At 45.4% G+C, this 23,678-nt stretch overlaps 1 protein-coding gene across 4 annotated transcripts; it reads left to right on the top strand.

Moving 5' to 3' along the window:
• Positions 1-1,781: 1,781 nt before the first annotated feature.
• On the top strand, positions 1,782-22,325 carry JHY (junctional cadherin complex regulator). 4 transcript variants are annotated; one of them, XM_068171956.1, is made up of 10 exons: positions 1,782-1,831; positions 2,357-2,386; positions 5,756-6,162; positions 8,250-8,737; positions 12,635-12,738; positions 16,664-16,929; positions 17,670-17,925; positions 20,075-20,155; positions 20,750-20,875; positions 21,571-22,325. In XM_068171956.1, exons 1-10 carry the CDS (start codon positions 1,799-1,801, stop codon positions 21,766-21,768), a joined length of 1,989 nt encoding a protein of 662 aa, XP_068028057.1. In that variant the 5' UTR covers positions 1,782-1,798; the 3' UTR covers positions 21,769-22,325. The 4 variants fall into 4 exon arrangements, with proteins under 4 accessions (XP_068028057.1, XP_068028054.1, XP_068028055.1 ...); XM_068171953.1 differs by having other exon boundaries at positions 16,370-16,929; XM_068171954.1 differs by lacking the exons at positions 1,782-1,831; positions 2,357-2,386 and adding an exon at positions 4,348-4,367 and having other exon boundaries at positions 16,370-16,929.
• Positions 22,326-23,678: the final 1,353 nt, after the last annotated feature.

Genomic DNA, 23,678 nt, shown 5'->3' with positions numbered 1-23,678 from the left:
AAGCAACTGTGACTTTTCTTTTCTCCCTGGGACTCCAAACCTGGACTTGCAGCTGGATTTAACCAAGCTGGGAAGCCGCCTGGTGTTTAAAGGGTTAAAAATTAAAAAAAAAAAAAAAAAAAAAAAAAAAAACAACAACAGAAACCCAACCAAATTATTCTGTAATTCGATGATCCTGCGAAGTCTTCAGAAAGCAGCCTGATGTTTAAGGGGTTAAAAATTTAAAAAAACCCAACAGAAACCCAACCAAATTATTCTGGGATTCGATGATCCTGCGAAGTCTTCAGGAAGCAGCCTGATGTTCAAGGGGTTAAAAATTTAAAAATACCAACAGGAACCCAACCAAATTATTCTGTGATTCGATGATCTTCAGGAAGCAGCCTGATGTTTAAAGGGTTAAAATTTTAAAAAAAAACAACAGAAACCCAACCAAATTATTCTGTGATTTGATGATCTTCAGGAAGCAGCCTGATGCTTAAAGGGTTAAAAATTAAAAAAAAAACAACAGAAACCCAACCAAATTATTCTGGGATTCGATGATCCTGAGAAGTCTTCAGGAAGCAGCCTGATGTTTAAGGGGTTAAAAATTAAAAAAACCCAACAGAAACCCAACCAAATTATTCTGGGATTCGATGATCTTCAGGAAGCAGCCTGATGTTTAAGGGGTTTAAAATTAAAAAACCCAACAGAAACTCAACCAAATTATTCTGGGATTCGATGATCCTGCGAAGTCTTCAGAGATGTTCCACGTGGGGCTGCCCAAATGCTGGGATGAGGGCAGCAGGAGAGCCAGGGCTTCTCCAGGGCTTTGCAGGAACCCTTCCTGCTCCAGAAGGGTAAAAGGAAATGTGGATTCCATCCGTTTTTGTCCTTCGCGGAATCACAGAATAGCTGGGGTGGGAAGGGAGCTCTGGAGACCCCCCAGTCCAACCCCCCTGCCCAGGCAGGGTCACCTGGAGCAGGGACACAGGGACACACCCAGGTGGGGCTGGGATGGCTCCGGACAGGGAGAATCCAAAACCTCCCAGGGCAGCTGAGCAGGGCTCGGCCACCTCCGTGGGAAGCTCTTCCCCTCCAGTTCTTCCCTGACTTTCCTGCACCGAGAAGCCCAGAATGTAAATCTCATTAAATAAAACTCATTCCAGACTATTATTTCTCACTGGAAATACGAAAAAACGATGGGAACTGGGGTTTGAATGCCAAATGAGATAAAAGGCCTTGCGTATTCTGTTTTCCAATGGAAACAATTCCATTTTTCATTGGAAACCAATCCATTTTCCAGTGGAAATAATTCCATTTTCCAATGAGAACAATTCCATTTTCCAATGGAAATAATTCCTTTTTTCAGTGGAAACAATTCCATTTTCCAGTGGAAATAATTCCATTTTCCAATGGAAACAATTCCATTTTCCAATGGAAACAATTCAATTTTTCAGTGGAAACAATTCCATTTTCCAATGGAAACAATTCCATTTTCCAGTGGAAACAATTCCATTTTTTCAGTGGAAATAATTCCATTTTCCAATTGAAATAATTCCATTTTTCAGTGGAAATAATTCCATTTTTCAGTGGAAACAATTCCATTTTTCAGTGGAAACAATTCCGTTTTCCAATGGAAACAATTCCATTTTCCAGTGGAAATTATTCCATTTTCCAGTGGAAAGCGGCTGCTCTCGGGCGCTACCACAGCGCCCGCGGCAGGGGGGGAACCGCGCTCCCCCCGCGCCCGCGCCTGGTGGGTGCGGCCGGCGTCCCCCGGGGTTGCCGCGGCAACGGGAACAGCGCGGAACGGCCCGGAATGGGCCCGGGCCCCAACGGCGGGGACAGGGACACGGGACAGGGACAGGGACACGGGAACGGCGGTGAGAGGGACAGGGACACGGGACAGGGACACGGGACAGGGACACGGGACAGGGACAGGGACACGGGAACGGCGGTGAGAGGGACAGGGACACGGGACAGAGACAGGGACAGGGACACGGGACAGGGACAGGGACACGGGAACGGCGGTGAGAGGGACAGGGACAGGGACAGGGACACGGGACAGGGACACGGGACAGGGACAGGGACACGGGAACGGCGGTGAGAGGGACAGGGACACGGCACAGGGACAGGGACACGGGAACGGCGGTGAGAGGGACAGGGACACGGCACAGGGACAGGGACACGGGACAGGGACAGGGACACGGGAACGGCGGTGAGAGGGACAGGGACACGGGACATGGGACAGGGACAGGGACACGGGACAGGGACACGGGACAGGGACAGGGACACGGGAACGGCGGTGAGAGGGACAGGGACAGGGACAGGGACACGGGACAGGGACACGGGAACGGCGGTGAGAGGGACAGGGACAGGGACACGGGACAGGGACACGGGAACGGCGGTGAGAGGGACAGGGACACGGGACATGGCACAGGGGACACGGGAACGGCGGTGAGAGGGACACGGGACAGGGACAGGGACAGGGACAGGGACACGGGAACGGCGGTGAGAGGGACAGGGACAGGGACAGGGACAGGGACACGGGAACGGCGGTGAGAGGGACAGGGACAGGGACACGGGACAGGCACACGGGAACGGCGGTGAGAGGGACAGGGACACGGGACAGGGACAGGGACAGGGACACGGGACAGGGACACGGGACAGGGACAGGGACACGGGAACGGCGGTGAGAGGGACAGGGACAGGGACACGGCACAGGGACAGGGACACGGGAACGGTGGTGAGAGGGACAGGGACAGGGACAGGGACAGGGACACGGGACAGGGACAGGGACAGGGACAGGGACAGGGACACGGGAACGGCGGTGAGAGGGACAGGGACAGGGACAGGGACACGGGACAGGGACAGGGACACGGGAACGGCGGTGAGAGGGACAGGGACAGGGACACGGGACACGGGACAGGGACACGGGACAGGGACAGGGACACGGGAACGGCGGTGAGAGGGACAGGGACAGGGACAGGGACACGGGAACGGCGGTGAGAGGGACACGGGACAGGGACAGGGACACGGGAACGGCGGTGAGAGGGACAGGGACAGGGACACGGGACAGGGACAGGGACACGGGAACGGCGGTGAGAGGGACAGGGACACGGGACAGGGACAGGGACAGGGACACGGGAACGGCGGTGAGAGGGATAGGGACAGGGACACGGGACATGGCACAGGGGACACGGGAACGGCGGTGAGAGGGATAGGGACAGGGACACGGGACAAGGACACGGGACACAGGACATGGGGACAGGGACACGGGACAAGGACACGGGACACGGGACAAGGACACGGGACACGGGACAAGGACATGGGACAGGGACACGGGACACAGGACATGGGGACAGGGACACGGGACAGGGACACGGGACACGGGACAGGGACGCGGGACAAGGACACGGGACACAGGACATGGGGACAGGGACACGGGACAAGGACACGGGACACGGGACATGGGACACGGGACAAGGACATGGGACAGGGACACGGGACACGGGACAGGGACACGGGACACGGGACAGGGGACACGGGACAAGGACATGGGACAGGGGACAGGGACACGGGACACAGGATAAGGGCCCGGGACAGGGGACAGGGGCACGGGACACGGGACAGGGACACGGGACAGGGACGCGGGACACGGGACAGGGGCACGGGACAGGGACACAGGACATGGGAACGGTGGTGATAGGGACAGGGACACAGCACAGGGACAGGGACATGGGACACAGGAACAGCGGTGAGAGGGACAGGGACAGGGACACAGCACAGGGACAGGGACACGGGAACAGAGGGGTGAGAGGGATAGGGACACAGGACACGGGGCATGGGACACGGGACAGGGACACGGGAACAGCGGTGAGAGGGACAGGGACAGGGACACAGCACAGGGACAGGGACACGGGACAGGGACACGGGACACGGGAACGGCGGTGAGAGGGACAGGGACACGGGACATGGGACATGGCACAGGGACACGGGAACAGAGGGGTGAGAGGGACAGGGACACAGGACACGGGGCACGGGACAAGGACACAGGACACGGGACAGGGACACGGGACAGGGACACGGGACAGGGACACGGGACACAGGAACAGCGGTGAGAGGGACAGGGACGGGGACACAGCACAGGGCCAGGGACACGGGAACAGAGGGGTGGAGGGACAGGGACACGGGACCAGAGGGTTGAGAGGGACAGGGACATTGCACAGGGACAGGGACATGGGACACGGGAATGGCAGTGAGAAGGACAGGGACACGGGACACGGGACAGGGACACAGGACATGGGAACAGCGGTGAGAGGGACAGGGACAGGGACACAGCACAGGGACAGGGACACGGGACAGGGACACGGGACACGGGAACGGCGGTGAGAGGGACAGGGACACGGGACATGGGACATGGCACAGGGACACGGGAACAGAGGGGTGAGAGGGACAGGGACACAGGACACGGCACAGGACACCAGGGGATGGGCGACTGGGAGAGGGGACAGTGGTGAGGGGACAGGGACAGCAGACCAGGTAAGGGGACATGGAAGAGGGGATCCTGGATGACGGGACCAGGGACAGGGGACCGGGATGAAGAGGACTGGGACAGAGTGAACAGGGATGGGGAGGGGGGACAGGGGACAAGGGACAAGGACGGGGGGTGAGGGAAAGGGGACAGGGAACTGGGACAGTGGACAGGGCACATGAGAGAGGAGGTGGGGATGGGGGAAGTGGGAGAGGGGACAGGGGACCAGGACAGGAGATCAGGGGCAGGGAGTGGGGACAGGGGATGGGGTGAGGGGACAGGGAACGTGGGATTGGGTGTGGGTGAGGACACTGGGGACAGGGGACATAGGACTGGGTGAGGGACATGGAAGAAGGGACACAGGAGAGGGGGTGAGAGGAGGCAGGGACAGGGAGCTGGAGACAGGGGAGGCCTCGGGGACACAGTGGCTTTCTTCTGGGACTGTGGTCCTGCTCCAGGCCAGGAGATTCCCCTTCCCTGCCCATCCCAGGCCCTGCTCCCAGGGCTGCGGTGGTCACTGATGGGAGCAGGGCACACAGGGCACACAGGGGACACAGGGCACTGTCCAGGTGTCAGGGCTGCCTGCAGGGTGAACTCGGCTATGAGCAGCAGGGTAAAATATCCAAAATTCTTTATCCTCAGGTACTGAAGTGACCCTGCCTGTGCACCTCTGACCGTGCTGGTGCCGGGGTGTGCTGGCACGGATGCACATCTCAGCACAGAACATCTCAGCACAGAACATCTCAGCACAGAAGACTCCTTTTCCTCCCTCCCACTTCAACTCGGGAATATCTGGCAGTGCAAACGACTTCTGAACACTTGAGCCGAGTGTAAAGAAACTCTCATCCTAATTTAGACAGAGCTCCAGTTCTCCCTGTGCTCCCTGTCACACCTTCTTGCTGATTTTACATGGCCAGGGGGTATAAAGTTGCATAAAGAGAGGAAACAAAATTCATTTTACCTCTCAAAGTTAAGAGATGCTTTGCCTCAGCTTAGTTTTCTTTGTCACAAGTTGGTTTTGCATTATTTATTACCACCAATAGCTGAGATTTCATAGCAGTAAATCCTGTATTTGATACGTAGAGATCTTGACATTATTGCTTAAAGGAAAATCAGTGGGACAGATGAGAATAGAGAATTGTTTGAACAATAGAAAGTCAAATTCTGAGCCTAAGCCAATGGTAGCAGCCAAATGCAGCTTTTAAATACTATTAAAATGTTTTATGTGTTCTCCAAATGCAGGGCTGGTGTGAGCCATCAGTGCAAAACGGGATGAATCCTTCAAACATGAAATACATTTCAGTCTCTTCCCCACACACTTACACCACGAACAACATCGAGGTCCCTCCAAAAATCCTCGTGCCTCCCGTTTTCCAACCTGCGAGCTGGGAAAGGGAAAGGAGCTCTGCCTCCAGTCTGGAGGATTCCCAGGATTCTGACTCTGAGAGCCTGGAAAAGGAGAGGCAGTACCAGCTGGCACTCCAGCAGAGGATCCTGGAAAATCAGGAGCTGGTAAGGCAGGATGCTGGTGACATCCTGGAGGATGACATCGTGGAAGAGGACAGCTTGGAGGAGATGAGTTCTGAAGAGAAAGGAGCTGAGTATGACACAAAAAAGAAAGGAAAACCAAAGATTTATGGCAATGGAAGGTAAGGCAAAAACTTTAGTGGAGTAGAATAATTCGGACGCTTTTAGCCTGATGTTCCTCAACGCCACATTTAAACATCCTTCAGAAAGCATTAACTTGGTGCATAAAATAAAATTGAATATCCTGTCATATGCGTGGAAGGTTTAACCCTGGATAAATTGGGAATAATTCTTGAGTTTAAAGAGATTACATTAAACCCAAAGTAATAACAATGTGCAGTTTCAATTTAATAGTCTACTTAAAATAAAATGACAAACAAATGAAGGCTAAATGATTAATAGCATGCTTTTATTCACCTCCTCAACAATCAAAACGGCCAGTTATTGAATATTTTATTGTGAGTGCAAATGATGTTAATTGTACTAGAAACATGCTCTAATTTTTAGTAATTTTTTTGGACTGAATACTGTGCTGAATGTGAGGCTCTTCATTAAATGGAAATTTGATTTTATTTTGTTTGAACTCAGCCCAGTAAGTACTCCAGTGCAGTCCATTAAGCAGAGCAAATATCACAGCACATACATATGAAACCCCCTCTTTACATCCATTACCAACCTCGGAATTTGAAGAGGAAATGCTGCAGCTGTTGTCTGCTCACCACACTTTTGTTGAGGAGCACAGAGTCCATCCAACCTCCCCATGGAGCTGGGGGCAGGAATAAAAGGTGCCCTTTTTCTCTGGGGATGATTAGGGATGAAGGAGCTCTTCACACTCATTTTGTCCCCGCGCAGTGACCTGGGCTGAGTCCCACAATTGGGTTCTGTGCACACATTTCAGCACAAAGGGACTCTTTAGCATTATCCTCTGCCATTTCAATCATTGCAATTAGCTCACATATTTCTGTACTCACTTCAGAACAGCCTCACCTCGTGCTGTTTACCTGCAGCCTCTGCCAGCTGGGAATAATGATGTTTTCCCTGGTGGAAATCGGCTCCAGGAGACCGTGGCAATCATGCTCACCTGGAAAGCAAAGACAAACAGATTATTTTGTTATTAGGAGCCGCTTGAAATATAGGCAGAGGCATGTAACTCCTTGAGAAAGGATGAATAAATGATGTATTTATTTTAATATCATTAACAAGGCCACAGGTTGGGGAATCCAGCAGATTTCTTTAACAGGAGCTGAAGAATCAACCAGGTTTCAGTGCCTGTAAATGTCCTCTGGCAGAGTCACCAAGAAACCAGGGCTGTACTGCAGGTCCAGGGAAGAAAAAATTGTGTTAAAAGTGTTTTTTTTCTCCCCCATTCCTTCCTCCTGCCACTGCCTGCACATCTCCTGGAAGCCTGTTTGGATGGATTTGACTCCTGCAGTTGGTTTTCCTCCCATTGGATCAGATCTTTAATCAGAAATTGGATCAACTGAGGATTTTTTAAGGCAGAGCATCTGGCTTTGCTTTATAACAAATGTAACTCAGAGCAATAATTTGGCCACTTGTTAAAAAAAATTGTCAAACACACAGACTTTTCATTTATGTTTTCTACTCTTATCTAATCAACGTTTGTTTTTTAATAAAAAGTGATTTTACATCTTTTCTAGAAAGAGTTTTTTTAATCAAAGCATCGTGATGTTTCACAGGAATAAGGTGAGAAAATAAGAACACAGAGCTGGAGGCTGTTCTTGATTGGACAGTCTCAAAAGGACACTTGAAAAAACAGACTTTACCAGGGATTTCACTTTTGTTTCACTCTGCAGAGCCTTTGAAGAAGGAACAACACAAACTGCCTTTTGTAGACTATAAAATTTTTAAGGAGACAACAGAACAGTGCAATTTATCAATTCACCTTTTAGCTGATTCTACTAGGATTTAAAAATTTCTATGCCAAATTTAGGTTAATGATTGTATTCCACTGTGATCTGAGTGTTAGACCAATTTATCATTCACTGATGATGGAAATTAAAAAGGAAGACCAAGTCCTGCCTAAATTTTCTACCAAAAAATCCTTGATAAAATTGTTCTGATCCCAGTCCCATACTGAAAGCACTGAAATAATTCATTTGGCCACGGCAGGACATCTGTTTGCACACTGAAATAATACAGAATTTGTACAATTTATGCAGAAATAATTTGGTGTTTGTTTTTTAATTAGGAAAAAACTGCCTGTGGACAAATATTCCAGCCTGAGATACAATCCTCATTGGAAGAGTGCAAAAAAGGGAGCGGATTTTTTTGAGGCAGAGAAGGCATCCCAAATTTTTGGAGGAAGCAGTGGGGACTTTTCACTGGATTCATTTTATCTCCATTCTGATGGCTCCTCAGAAAATAATCAACAGGAGGCAAAGACCCAGGATTCACTCCCAGGGTTTGGTCCAGAATTATTCAGCTTTTATGGAGCAAATGTGGCCAGCAACAAACCTGTTGGGCCACAAGCCAAAAGGAAGGAACCTGCAGATGGATTTCATTCCAAAGATAATCCTGGCCATGCCTTTCCTCCCCAGAATCAACAGGATCCACCCCAAAGAGCAAAAAAAAACTTTGTGAAAAAAAATAAACGGACTTTGGGGTTACAGTTGCAGAAGATTAATTCCTATCTTGAGCTGCACAATAAAAAGCAGCAATTTCTTCAAGAGCAGGTGGGTAAATTTATAAATTCCCTAATTTCTGTAGATTAGGTCTGTCCAGTGTTGAACTCTCAGCTTTGCAGAGGGGAGAAGCAGATTTGAAATCCATCATGCAAGTAAGTGACAGCTTTGGATTTCCAGGGAGAATCTTGTTCTTTATGGAATAATTGACAAATCTCCAGCTGCTCCCAAGCCCAGTGGTGGCCACGTTCCAGCTGCCTGTTCCTGGCCAGGAGAGTGTCACAGATGTCACACTACTTTTTAATCTTGATGCTAAGGAAATTCTGTCTTCTTTCCTGGCATCTGCTCTGCCCCTTATCAGTGGCTCTTTTTATGCTGCCTGTCATTTTTTCTGCTTGGCCAACACGAGTTTGACAATTATTCTCTCTGCTCTGCCTTATTCCAGATTTTTCTCAATGGAGCAAATGCAAAGTTGGTTAGAAGGAACCTTGAAGCCCCTCCATGAGCAGGGACACTTCCCACTGTCCCAGGCTGCTCCAAGCCCTGTCCAACCTGGCCTTGGGCACTGCCAGGGATCCAGGGGCAGCCCCAGCTGCTCTGGGCACCCTGTGCCAGGGCCTGCCCACCCTGCCAGGGAATAATTCCTAATTCCCAATGTCCCATCCAGCCCTGCCCTCTGGCAGTGGGAGCCATTCCCTGTGTCCTGTCCCTCCATCCCTTGTCCCTCTGCAGCTCTCCTGGAGCCCCTTCAGGCCCTGGAAGGGCTCTGAGCTCTCCCTGGAGCCTTCTCCTCTCCAGGGGAGCACCCCCAGCTCTCCCAGCCTGGCTCCAGAGGGGCTCTAGCCCTGGAGCAGCTCCATGGTTTCCTCTGGACTGTGCTTGGCCTTGAGCTCCATGAGGTTTCCATGGGCTGATGTCCCAAGCCTGTCAGGATCCCAGACCAAATTTGATGCTGGATATCAGCACTTGTGTCTGGAAGTTCTGACTTTGCACAGACTCAGCCAGCTTGTGGCAAGATTCGAGAGGAAATGTAATTACAGTTCCTAATGAACCATTAGAAACGAGTTCATTGCTTTTCCTTGCTACTTATTATGCATAATGAGAAGTGGGGGGGGGGGGGTCACTGAATCACTCCATACAGAAAATTCTTACCTTGGAAACCTCCAGGGACGTTGTGCTTCAAGTGACACCTCTGCCAAGGCTAATGAAGAGTTGACACAACATTAGAGGGAATTCTCTGACTTCGTTCCAGTGGCAGGAATGATGGACAGGATTTTTTTCTAGTAGAGCTATTAAGAGCACTTGTTTTTTTCAGTTCTAATTTGGATGATGGTAAAAATAATGAGTGTGGATAGATGCTAATTAGAGCTATGTTGATATGATTATGTTTGCTATTCAGGGAATTCTGGAAATCTTTCCTGTCTAAGTGTTGGAGCCAGGGATCAGGACTTCATTGTGGAGACACCGTTCAAAAATATGGAATGGGCAAAGGAATCAGTTAGAGCCAGGGTTATGAGCTAAGATTATCTTGCTGAAGTGGCTGTGGGGACAGCAGAGAGGTGACGCAGCAGGCAGAGGGGGTGTAGGAAAGTGTGTTCCTGACCTAGACAGGTTACAGGGAAGTTGTGGACTTTCCCATCCCTCGAAGTGTTCCAGGACAGGGCTTGGAGCAACCTGGGATGGTGGAAGGTGTCCCTGCCCACGGCAGAGGGTGGGACAAGATGGGCTTTAAGGTCCCTTCCCACCCAAGCATTCCACAATTCTGTGATTCCATGAGTGGCATCACCACCTGCTGTCAGCCACCCCTGGATCTGCTGCAGACAGGCAGGAGTTACTGATTAATTTACTGTTAATTGACAGTTCATTTACTGATTCCTTACCAAGATATCCATGGCTCAGTCTTGTTGGAAGGGGTGAAAAAAGTCCTGAGGGGAGGATTGTGGTGGTCCAGGAGCCAACTTTGGTCACCCCCCGGGAAAACTCTATCCAAAAGTGCAAAACCACCAAGTAGGTGAAGAAACAAATGAGCCACATGTCACCAATCAAACTCTGCTTCCCTAAAATGATTTTTCTGAGCTTTGCAGGGGGTTGAAGCTGAATTTATTGATCTGCTCACTGCTGGCTGCCAGGGGTTGTGGTAATGAAATAGTGTTTTCTTTGAGGGCAGGACTTCGTGCACAACTGAGTTAAAATACTTCCAGCCTCCTTCTGCAAGATTTAAATTTGCAGATTACAGATTTTCTCTGTGCTGGAGGTACCAAAACACACTACAAACCCGTGCCGATCTGTATATTTACTAATTCATATAGCATTTTATACAGCATCAAGTCCTTTGCAGTGTTGCCTGATTCCTAAAGAACCCCATGATGAGTTTCTTTGAGAGAGAGAGAGGCAGAAGGAGAAGCAGTGGCCCAATCTAGCTCAGCTGTGCTCAGTCCGAGTTGCTTTCCTACCTCCAAGCCCCTTACTTCAAAGCCAGGAACATAATGTACAATTTTTTAATGGCTCTAGAGCAAGGCACTCAGACTCTCTGTGCACTGAGCCTTCCCTCGGTGTAAACACCTAATCAAGATTGCCTGTGCTTCAACAATAGCAGCCAAATGCAATTCGAGAACCACAAGGCTTTGAAGTCCTCGCTGCAAAGGCTGGTTTGCCAGTCTGGGATAATGACATGCCATGATTGCTGCCTTTGTTGTATCTTTTCAGTGGAGAAGCAATTATGGGCCTCAATTTAACAGAATAGGCATTACACAGCTTATGATTCTCAAAATGCAATTTCATTTGATCATTTTCTCAATTTGATTGGTATTAATAGAATGGTTCACAAAAAAAAAAAAAAAAATGCTGGCAGAGGTTGTGTCCTGTTCCTCTTTCAAAGAGATAATGTAGAAGTATGTTTTACCTGCCCAGCACTCCATCAATGCACTGACTCAGTTGGTTCCACCAAAAACATCTTATTCACTGCAAATCTGTGTCTGTCCTCAGCTCAGGAACACCAACCTCTGTGGTTTTTTTTAATTTTCTTGTGAATTTTTCCAGGGATTTACGTTGAATTTGGAGCCATGAGATCACCCATAAATTCAGCAATAAACCCTGCTCACCTTTTCTTAGCTGCCCTAATCTCTTACCCCCAGAGTGAGAGGCTCAGCTTCCCACATTTTCTTCCCACTGATGATTTTCAGTTGATAATTCTCTTGGTCATAAATATCTTCCCACTGCCAGTTCTCCTGTGGGACCCCTCTGGGGTGGAGCAGAGATTCCTGTCACAGTGACACTGCCCAACACACTTCCACTAAAATACTCAGCAGGATAGTTTGGGACAAGAAATAGAAACTAAAAAAAATATCTAAAATTGGATTTCCTGCTGTTTTATAGATTAGGAAAAAAAATATTTCTGTATTTACAAAGGTATCACTTGGCTTTGTGCAGTGATAACTGCACAAACTCAAAAAACTTGCTCCAAATAAATTTCCAACCGTGGTTATGTGGAGTTCTCCTTGCTTGTGAGCTTGTTTTGCCCGGCTCTGTGTATTCCAGACTTTATTTCTGCAGCTCCTCCTGTGCTTTTCGCCCCCATTATTGTGTTTTGCCAGCTTTTCCTGCGAGCCTCTCTTGCTGAGGCTGGGATGTGTGTGATTGCTGGCCAGGGATGGTTTCTGCCTGTTTTTCTGTTATTAGGTGCATCCAGAGGCTCTCATGGAAATGGAGGAGCCCAGACATTTGAGAGTTTCTGTGCTGCACAATTTTCCTTTCTTTTATTCCTCTTAAAAGTAGAAGGAATCCTCCCTCCCATTCATTGGGTTTTGCTTCTTTTTCTCCTTTAACCATTTCTCTCCTTGTCATCCATTCCATAATGCCAAATTTTAATTTTAATAGGCCACAAATGATTTCTCATTATTTCCTCATCACCTGATTGCTGTGGCCATGAACATTCCTGGTTTTTAGGTCACAGATCCTACACCAGTTGATGAAGAACCACTCCAGAATGTCCCAGCATTCCAGACTGGGAAAATGAAGCCTGAAGACAAATGGCACTCAAAAGGACAGCAGCTCAAGGTTCCTTTATGAGAGAATTTAATAATGGAAATTCAGTAGAATTTCTAATTTTAGCATTTTAAATTTTAAAAATTTAGAATTTTTCAGTTGAAATACATCTATAAAAGCACTGAATTTGAATGTTTAAAGCTGTCATCTTGCGGCTTTTAAAGTAATTATTACTGACAATAAATCCTTAAATATTTGTCAATAGATAAGCACTGTAATTTAATGCATGTGTGCTTTATGTACTTAATAAATTTAAAGCAAAATGCCAAGAAATTCTGAGCTCACAGAATCTATTATTGTCTCTTTAGGAAATTATTTGGTTGATAATCTAAAATTACAAACTAGTACATGGTCATATTCGATGGTTTGGGAGAATTCTGAACCAGAACTTCACCATTTCTGCCTAATTTGTCCCCTAAAATTAAGGGGGAGCGAATTAATTGCCATAAACCAAAAAGTGCAACCAAATAATCTCCTGAATAAATTCTCAGAATCCTCCCAAACCATATTAATTTATAATTTTAGATTATCAACCAAATCATCTCCTAAATAAAATCAGTCTCGCAATCCTCCCAAACCATCAAACACAGCCATGTACTAATTTGTAATTTTAGATTATCAACCAAATCATCTCCTAAATAAACTCTCAGAATCCTCCCAAACCATCAATCATAATTCTGTACTAATTTATAACTTTAGATTATCAACCAGATCAACTCCTAAATAAATTCTCAGAATCCTCCCAAACCATCAAACACAGCCATGTACTAATTTGTAATTTTAGATTATCAACCAGATCATCTGCTAAATAAATTCTCAGAATCCTCCCAAACCATCAAACACAGCCATGTACTAATTTGTAATTTTAGATTATCAACCAGTTCATCTCCTAAATAAATTCTCAGAATCCTCCCAAACCATCAAACACAGCCATGTACTAATTTGTAATTTTAGATTATCAACCAAATCATCTCCTAAATAAACTCTCAGAATCCTCCCAAACCATCAATCATAATTCTGTACTAATTTATAACTTTAGATTATCAACCAGATCAACTCCTAAATAAATTCTCAGAATCCTCCCAAACCATCAAACACAGCCATGTACTAATTTATAATTTGAGATTATCAACCAAATCATCTCCTAAATAAATTCTTGGCTCAGAATCCTCCCAAACCATCAAACACAGCCATGTACTAATTTATAATTTGAGATTATCAAGCAGATCATCTCCTAAACAGATCATAATTCTGGCAGCAGCCTAACTGGGAGCAGTCCCAAACAGACAATTGCTCATTGTGCCAGGCCACGAAGCTCCAGGAGTCAGGATTCCCAGGGCAGAAGCTTTTCCCACACCCCTGGAGCTGGCTGCGTTCATCACCTGCATTAATCCGATTTTTGAGTGCCTTTGCCGCGTGCTGGCTGCAGGGGCTGCTCACAAAAGAACCGCGGAGAGACAGGAGGGTGGCATGGAAGATTTCAGCCCTTACTGGGATTTAATGGGTTGAGAATGGATTTGTGGATTCCCTGGAAGGACAGGAGGGTGGCACGGAGCATTTCAGCCCTTACTGGGATTTAATGGGTTGAGAATGGATTTGTGTATTCCCTGGAAGGACAGGAGGGTGGCACGGAGCATTTCAGCCCTTACTGGGATTTAATGGGTTGAGAATGGATTTGTGGATTCCCTGGAAGGACAGGAGGGTGGCATGGAGCATTTCAGCCCTTACTGGGATTTAATGGGTTGAGAATGGATTTGTGGATTCCCTGGAAGGACAGGAGGGTGGCATGGAGGATTTCAGCCCTTACTGGGATTTAATGGGTTGAGAATGGATTTGTGGATTCCCTGGAAGGACAGGAGGGTGGCACGGAGCATTTCAGCCCTTACTGGGATTTAATGGGTTGAGAATGGATTTGTGGATTCCCTGGAAGGACAGGAGGGTGGCACGGAGCATTTCAGCCCTTACTGGGATTTAATGGGTTGAGAATGGATTTGTGGATTCCCTGGAAGGACAGGAGGGTGGCACGGAGGATTTCAGCCCTTACTGGGATTTAATGGGTTGAGAATGGATTTGTGGATTCCCTGGAAGGACAGGAGTGTGGCACGGAGGATTTCAGCCCTTACTGGGATTTAATGGGTTGAGAATGGATTTGTGGATTCCCTGGAAGGACAGGAGGGTGGCATGGAGGATTTCAGCCCTTACTGGGATTTAATGGGTTGAGAATGGATTTGTGGATTCCCTGGAAGGACAGGAGGGTGGCATGGAGGATTTCAGCCCTTACTGGGATTTAATGGGTTGAGAATGGATTTGTGGATTCCCTGGAAGGACAGGAGGGTGGCATGGAGCATTTCAGCCCTTACTGGCATTTAATGGGTTGAGAATGGATTTGTGGATTCCCTGGAAGGACAGGAGGGTGGCACGGAGCATTTCAGCCCTTACTGGGATTTAATGGGTTGAGAATGGATTTGTGGATTCCCTGGAAGGACAGGAGGGTGGCATGGAGCATTTCAGCCCTTACTGGGATTTAATGGGTTGAGAATGGATTTGTGGATTCCCTGGAAGGACAGGAGGGTGGCATGGAGCATTTCAGCCCTTACTGGGATTTAATGGGTTGAGAATGGATTTGTGGATTCCCTGGAAGGACAGGAGGGTGGCACGGAGCATTTCAGCCCTTACTGGGATTTAATGGGTTGAGAATGGATTTGTGGATTCCCTGGAAGGAAATGCGAGTCTTTCCTCCAAGTGGGCAACACCTGATGCTGTAACTGGAAAGTGATAGATTTAAATGAATTTCAGGTTTGGAGTGTGGCAGTTTGGCTCTAAATAGCAGTCCTGGTGTGCTTGAATTCTTGAATTCTGGATTATGTTTTGCAGGGAGGAGTGCCTGGTTTAGAACATTATTTTTACCATTTATAGTTTATAATTTTTATATATAATTTTGAATATAATATAATTTTGAATATAATATAATATAATATAATATAATATAATATAATATAATAATATAATATAATATAATATAATATAATATAATATCTAATTATTTTATCATTTATATACTATTATTTCTATAATTTATTATTATTTTATTATATATATATATATATATAAAATTATTTCTGTAATTATCATCAGGCTGTTCTACCATGGGCCAGTCTAACAGTGTGTGCAAAGCCATTTTCCCCTGACATTTGGCACATAAAAAGCAAGAACTGATTTGATTTTTGGAGCATTTTTCCCAGATGGTTGACAGAGAGGTATCACTTATCCACAGGGTTAGATCTGTGTGCTTTAGGGCACCATTTTTGCACCTCATGCAGATAAAACTCCCTCCGTCCTCATTTACCACACCTGGTTTGCATCTGCAAGGGCCTGATTTTATAGTCCAAAGCTGCAGAATTTGTCTGAGGCCATCAAGCAAAGTTTTGATGCAGAATTATCCATTGAGCAGCACTTAAATAACATCTCTGCTCCTGTTCTGGACTGAGGGTTCCTTCATATTTGAATTTTGGGTTAAATCCAGCCATCAGCAGGGTTAGATCCAAGCAGCTCAGTGAGATTTTGATGTGAGTGATGAAGCTTCTGCATGAATATCTCAAATATCCACTGTGAAATTCACCCAGCCGTTGGTAACTCGTTTCAGGAGCAGCACAAGTTCCTGCAGAGAAATAAACCAGAGTCCGAGCCGCCTCTCAGTGGAAGAGCTTTCCCAAGGAGTGATGGCCAAGAAGCCCCAGGAGGAGCAGCAGAAGCAAAGCCTTGGATCCAGCAAATCCCAGAATTTCAGGCAGCTCCCCGCACAGTGGGGCAGGAGCACAGCTCTGCACCAAATCCAAGTTCTTCTCTTGGCCCAGCAGAAAAATCCCAAGGTGGCTTAAATAATTTCCCAAATTCAATCCTTGCCACACCTGCCTATCATTTTCTCCCAATATTCCAGAATTTTTATCCAGCAGAAGTTTTAAATCCTGAGTGTGCCAGTAAGGAGGACAAGAAATACCAGCATGACTCTCCAGCTGGAATTCCACATCATTTTCCAGCCAATGCCATCCCTGGGCAGCATTTTTCCAGGAATAACAGCAACAGTGGCCAGGCACATCCAGAATTGGGGAATATTTCATCTGATTTTAATGCAATTTTTCAAGAAAGAGTGAAGGATCAAGCACCGCTTCCAGATTTCAAAAATCACATTCATGAGGATAACAGGTATTAGAATAGTTTATGATACAGATTTAAGTGATAAAATAATATTATCATAACCCTGTGATGCCCAGAAAAGAAACAAATTGAAAAGAAAATGCTTTAAAGTCCAAAGTATAAAGTTATTTTGGTACAAACCTGCCATTGTAATTTACTACTAATTGAAGATTCATTATAGCTATTGATTTTTAAATATGGCAGTGGAAAAGGGCAGTTCTGTCCTCCAGGTATGGAAATTTCCACAATTTAAAATTTCCTTTCAGGAGGCTGGGTGGGAAAATTTAAAACATATATATATAGGAAAGGAAATTGTGCATAAATTAAGAGTTTGTAGCAAAATTGGCTTTGCAGGGTGATATCCAGGGCCAGTTCTGTCCCTAAAGGAGAGAGCAGAAAAATCCTCAATTATGTAGAATTTCACCTGTCTTGATTTTAAAAGATGAAGGTTTTATTTCACATAAACAAATAATTCTATCAGTACTCAGCAGGCCTGATCCAAAACCTTTCATTGGCTTCAGCTACTTTTGCTTGAGGCTGAAATTTCCCCATTTGTGTTTCTTTTTCCATTTATTTTCCATACACTTAGGTGCAAGCAAAGTCATTTTTTTGTGAAATCCTCATCATCCCATCTCCCTGCTCCCATCTTCCATGTTCAGGTTGATTGCTGAGCTCCCTGCTGTGTGTAAATTCAGATTTTTACTCTTTCCTCCTCACTTTTGAAGGCCTTTTCCATGCTTTGTTCGCAGTTCACCGACAGCTGCTTGTAGAATCTCCCGTTTTAGAGAAACGAAGGAGCAGCATCAGCCAAGAATTTCTGATTTTGATGATTTTGCTGGCACGTGGTTGTGGGGTTTGTTCCCACCTGCCCTGCCCCAGGTACAGAGGGGCTCCCAGGGAGGTTCAGGAAGCGCTGAAGGAAACCCAAGGAAAATGAGACGAAGCAGCTCAGAAGGATCTCTCCTGCAAAGGGAAAAGCAAAACCAGCCCAAAGCCAGCAAGAAGGTGAGAAAATAGATGTGGGTTGGGTGGTTTAACATTTCCATTCCCCCTCTAACGTTTCTTCTTAATAATCCAAAGGGTTTAAAAAAAAAAAAAACTATAAATAGGGACTGAGAAATGTTGTAAAAGCACACAGACACACAGCAGAGCATTAAAAATTATGGAACAAAGGTAGAAATAGACAGTGAAATCATTTTAGAGCAAAGGGATCCACTTGGATCAGTCTGGTTTAGCTCCAGGGACACACAGAGCAGTGTTTGTCCTGTCATTTATCCCCAGATAAAATTATTTGGGGTCAGGCTGTTAGTGTGGAGCAGCAGGCAGCCTCAGATCTGAGCCATCCATTATCCTGCTCACGCTCCTTTATTGTGCAGCTCAAATCTCCTGCTTTCCAAGGGATTCCAACCCCAAATTTGGAGGATTTGTGAAGCTAACAGCATAAACATCATCCCAAACCTCCTGATGGTCCTTATTAAAACTTGGATTTCTGTCTCCTCTGCATGCCCACTTATCCTGGTGTCACCACTTAGCACAGCTGCAGGGGCACAGCAGAAGGCCGCCCGTGACAAATTAAATGTTTGAGAAGTTTGCTCCAGGTCTCAGGGCAGACAAACTAAGCTGGAGTAACGATTTCATGCAGTTTGGGTATTGCTGCCTGAGCGCCTCTAAGAAGAATTAGGATTATGATGGTAACTGAAGGGCAGATCTCCTTCCCTTTCTGTCCAAACCATTGTTTCTTGTCCCGCGCTTGCAGCAGTTTTCTCACGCTTCACATGTGAGGAATGCACAGAGAATCAGACTGCTTGTGCTCCCAGGAAAATCCAGCTTTTCCTAAGAATCAAATGCACTCATGCTCATTGCAACTTTCTGTAGTCTTTTCATCCTAACTATTATTTGAAAGTGTGTTATAATACTACAAAGCATAACATGCCAGGGTGCCCTTTACGTGTGCTGTGGTGATGTAGGATGGTTAGGCAGTCTGGCCTCATGGTGGACAAATTGCACAGTGCCTATGAATCTTCAGAAAAACTTCCTTGTTAAAGTCATATTTTGGATTTTAAAGGCTGTACGTGGTGGCTCATTTGTTCAACTTGGTTACTGCTTTGTTTTGTGCAATGCATTATTTGCTGGACAGAATTCTCTCACAACCAGCATTCAGAGATTGGGAAAGGTGCAAAAGAAAAAAAATCTTGTTGTACAACTCCTACCCGATTTTGGAAAAAATATTTAAAATCATTAGATGAAAAAAAAAAAAATACTGATTTTGTGGGACATAGCGAAATTAACTCCTCACTGTACCTCAAATTAAAAATTAGTGAATTATAGCAAGGAAGAACAGGGATAGCTGACACAAAGAAACCTCTCAAATAGGAAATTTAGTGCACAGAATTAATGTAACTGCAGTTGAGTTTAACTTGAACCTGTGTTTTGAAGAAATGCCCATTTTATTTCATTTTATTTGCATATAGAAATTGATGTTCCTGCATTACTCTGTGGTTGAAATTACCACAGAGATGATCATAACGAGCTTCACTGACAAGTTTTAAAAACATAATTCCCTTCTAAAAATGTGGCCTTGAAAGAAAATAAAAATATTATGGAGGCATTGGAGTCTTTGTGTGATGTCCTGAAATATTGGAATGGCATCACCCACCACCCCTGCCTTCTCTGTGCACTTGCAAAGCCTTTGCTGTGCAGAAAAACATGGATTTTCCAGCTGTCTGTGGGCAACTTTGAGAACAAGGAAAGGTAATTCTCACTAATATCAATTGCCTGATTTTTGCCACCAAAGTCAGGTAATTTTATCTGCTTCTCTTACAAAAAATGTCTTTGGAGTCTCATTCTAATCACAGTCAAATGAGTGGCTTCAAGCTGTTTCCAAATAAAGCTCACAAAAGGTCATTTTTGACTGGGAAAATATCACTTTGTGATTGGCATAATTGGCAATTTCCCACCTGGATCCAAAGGAAATTCTGTGCCATTTGACTTTTGCCATTAACTCATTCCTGTTGGTAACTTATTTAAAATAAGATGTGCTAGGGTGGGACTGAGATTGCAAAAGAAATCCTGATGTTTCCACTACAAGACTTCCTTGAATTATTCACTCTGTGAAATCATGTCAAGGAAAATCTGTTTGCTGTTTGGTTTTCAGCTGGGTAGCTCCAAATTCTACTTCAATCTGAGTATGAAGCTTGGAGGCCTTGGACCTGACTATGAAACAATCAAAGAGAAAGTGAGTAAACCAAAAGTGAATTTAGACAGGGGAGAGTGGCAGAGAAAGCATAATTTATGATTATCTGGGACTTTATATCCTTGGCTAGCTGGAGATCCTACAGGAAAATTCAAATAAAAGCAAAGGCAGCTCTCCTGGGGATAATTTTAACCCTCTAATTTTTAAATTCCAGAAAAAGGAATTAATCAGGGCTGACTGCACATCAGGAAATGACAAACTCAGGTGGCTGAGTTGTTATTCCCAGCGTAAAGATCCACCAAATGTTCAAAGTGGAAGTAAAAGTTGTGTAAACACAAGAAAATATTTGGCTGCACTCTGGTGAAATGGAGACAGATTGTTCAGGACAGAACAAAGATGTATCTGTCACATTTCTGCTGAGCTCCATCCTCTATTCAGTCCAGGGAAATGCTCTTAAAAGGGAAAAGCAACTAAAAAAAGCTGTGCCATTTATCAGGGCTTCCTGTTGTGTGCTGAGGAGATCAATGGCAAAGCCAGGTTGAACAGCAGCAGAGGTGGAAATGGAATATTGGTGGGAAAAGGCTTTCATTGATGGATCCCCCATTGAATTCCAGTCCCCTTTTCTGCTTTTCTCAGAAAGAAAAGCTAAAGCTGCAGAAGGAATATTCCAGGCAAATTAAGGAATATAACATGAAGAATATTACTGTGGTTCAGAGGTTTCTGCCCGCAAAACCCCAGGTGTCTTCAGGGTCCAGACAGAAGGTAAGAGCTGAGTCCCTTCCCAGGCTATTTCTGAGGGGTGCAGGCTCCAGGACAGAGCTGTGAATTCAGTAATATCAGAATTCCTCGGTTCCTTGCATTTATTCCCAAGCATAAACCACTAAGAGACAAAACTTTATTGTTTGGGTGGCAAAAAGGGGTAACATGAGATAATGCAATTTCCACTGGAGACATGAGGTGTTCCCAAATCCCTGCAACAAATAGGCACCAAAACCCATCCCAGGTTAAACCAGGGCTCTGCCAGCTCCAGCATTTCTGTAAAGCTCTTTCCATTCCCTCTCCAATTCCACGTTCCAGGCATTATTTTGCTTTTTAATTTTGATAGTTAAGTGCATTATGCAGGAGAACCTGAGCTTGTCCTGTTAACCTGCAAAACTCCCTGCCTGAGGGCAGGAGCCTAATGAGACTGGGAGAAAAATGTTTATAAATGTAATAGATTTGTGTTGCTCTTTCTTTTTTCAAATAAAAACACTTCTTCAGTGTCTAAGGTGGCTTCCAGTGGTGTCAGGAAGCAAATCTTGGGCTGGGTTATGTTGCAGTCACCGCTGAAGGATCTGGGATTGAATTCTGTCAGAAACAAGATCAGGAATTTAGACCTATCTTAACCCACCCAGATATTTTTGGAAATATTGGCCAGGTTTTCTCTCCCTCAGTTCCCCCAGTTTTTCTGCTTTTAGGCTCTGGAATATGCCAAGAAGATTCCAAGACCAAGGACTTTCATTGCGAGGCAATCAGAGCAAGAGGTGAAGGAGGCTCTGCCCCAGGCTCCAGCTGGAACCAGGTTTCCCAAAATCCCATCCCTGGAATCTTTGTGGAGCAGGCACGAGAGGGAGAAGGAAGTTGTGGCTGCTTTTGAAGCCCTTCACCTCTTATAGGCATTTGGGAAATCTCAAGGATCAAGGCAAAAGTGCCTGAATTGTTTTATTTTCAGCTGTGACCATCGCATCATCATTTCCCAGTCTGCTGAAATTTATACTGGTTTTAAGTTTAATTATTTTTAAATCTGAGAATTGTACCTATTTTGTTTAATAAATAGACCATTTGCATTTATAGCATTTTAAATATAGTCCTCTGTTCTTTTTCTTTGAAATAAATGATCTGACAGTTGCATCTTCCAGACCAATCAGCTCTTGGCTTGTCGCAGCTGGATCATTTTTAAACAAATAAACAGGCAGACATATCTACAAAACATTAAAAATAAACTTCTGTTTCATCTGATGATCTTACCACCAGCAATATTTCTCTTTCTGAAGTGCAGAAGAGACTTTTGGCCAGAAATAAATGCAAAAATAATCCATTGCTACTAAAAAAGAGAACAAAAATATGCTCCAAACACAGCAGTTGGTAATGACACAATGCTAATTAATTAATTGTTACTCTGTTATCTTTTAGTGAAGAGTTTCCACAAAAAGATCAAAATTTAGAAGCTTCATTTGGGACAAGAAAATTCCAAACAAGCCCTGGCTGAGCATGCAGACAATCTGGGATTAGCCAGGAGCAGTTGGAAAATATATTGGGTAACTGAGGATAATTGAGAGCTGCATGTTTGAGAGGAAACAGCTTTTAACAGATTAAGGCTGTAAAAATAACAACAAACAGATGGGTTTCTTATGGTGCTTCCATTTCTTTAACTTAGCAATTTATGAATTAAGTCACCATATGAAATGTGATTAGAGCACACAGCGAGGGAATTTGGGCTAAAACCTCCTGGAAAACAGGCTGGATAAAGGAAAAAAAAAAAACCCAGCCACCTTGTGATGATGTGGAATTGCTTTATCCCATTTATTTGGTGTCTGTTTTATGGGGCAAAATTTCATTTGGAGCAAAGCAATCCCAATTCTGCCCTTCCTCGTGGAGAAGGGACCTGGCCTTGCTTTATACCCTGATGAGAGGCAGGAACCTGATCAATTATCCCCTTGGATTCACAGCTGGAAGTTCAGGACATTTTGGGAATATTGAGACAAACCCAACCACCTTGTGATGATGTGGAATTGCTTTATCCCATTTATTGGGTGTCTGTTTTATGGGGAGCTCCCAGTTTAATTTGGGGAAAAGCAATCCCAATTCTGCCCTTCCTCGTGGAGAAGGGACCTGGCCTTGCTTCAAACCTTCAAACCCTCCTGAGGAGCAGGAACCTCTCCTCCACTGCTGAATCAGCCCCTTGGATTCACAGCTGGAAGTTCAGGACATTTTGGGAATATTGAGACAAACCCAACCACCTCGTGATGATGTGGAATTGCTTTATCCCATTTATTTGGTCTCTTTTTTATGGGGAGCTCCCAATTTAATCTGGGGCAAAGGGACCTGGCCTTGCTTCAAACCCTCCTGAGGTGCAGGAACCTCTCCTCCAGTGCTGAATCAGCCCCTTGGATTCACAGCTGGAAGTTCAGGACATTTTGGGGAATACTGAGAAATATTAAGAATATTTTGGGAAGCCTTGGTGGAAGAAGCATTGTCCAACACGGGAACACGGGTCAGGCTGCAGGGGGAATGTTTTCCATGGCATTTTTGTCACGTACAGCATCCAATTCCAGCTTCTGAACAGAACCTTCCTCTTCCTCAGCCTCTTTCCCCTCTCCTGTGGGCACTGCCAGGCTGGGAAATGGTTCCATGCTCTGCTTTCCTACTTTTATTTTTCAACCAAACTGTAACACTTTGAAGCATTTCTGCTCAGGGCACCTCAACTTGTTGTTCCTGCTTAAAAGTGATAATCCCCCCTTAATCCAAACTTCAAGTGCCTGTTTTAATGAAACCTTCAGATGAATATCAAAGAGCTATTTACTCG

Source organism: Anomalospiza imberbis, chromosome 24 (assembly GCF_031753505.1).
Source record: "Anomalospiza imberbis isolate Cuckoo-Finch-1a 21T00152 chromosome 24, ASM3175350v1, whole genome shotgun sequence".
NCBI classification, from domain to species: domain Eukaryota; kingdom Metazoa; phylum Chordata; class Aves; order Passeriformes; family Viduidae; genus Anomalospiza; species Anomalospiza imberbis.
The sequence above is the reverse complement of the archived record's forward strand: the minus strand, read 5'-3'. Positions and strand labels throughout refer to the sequence as shown.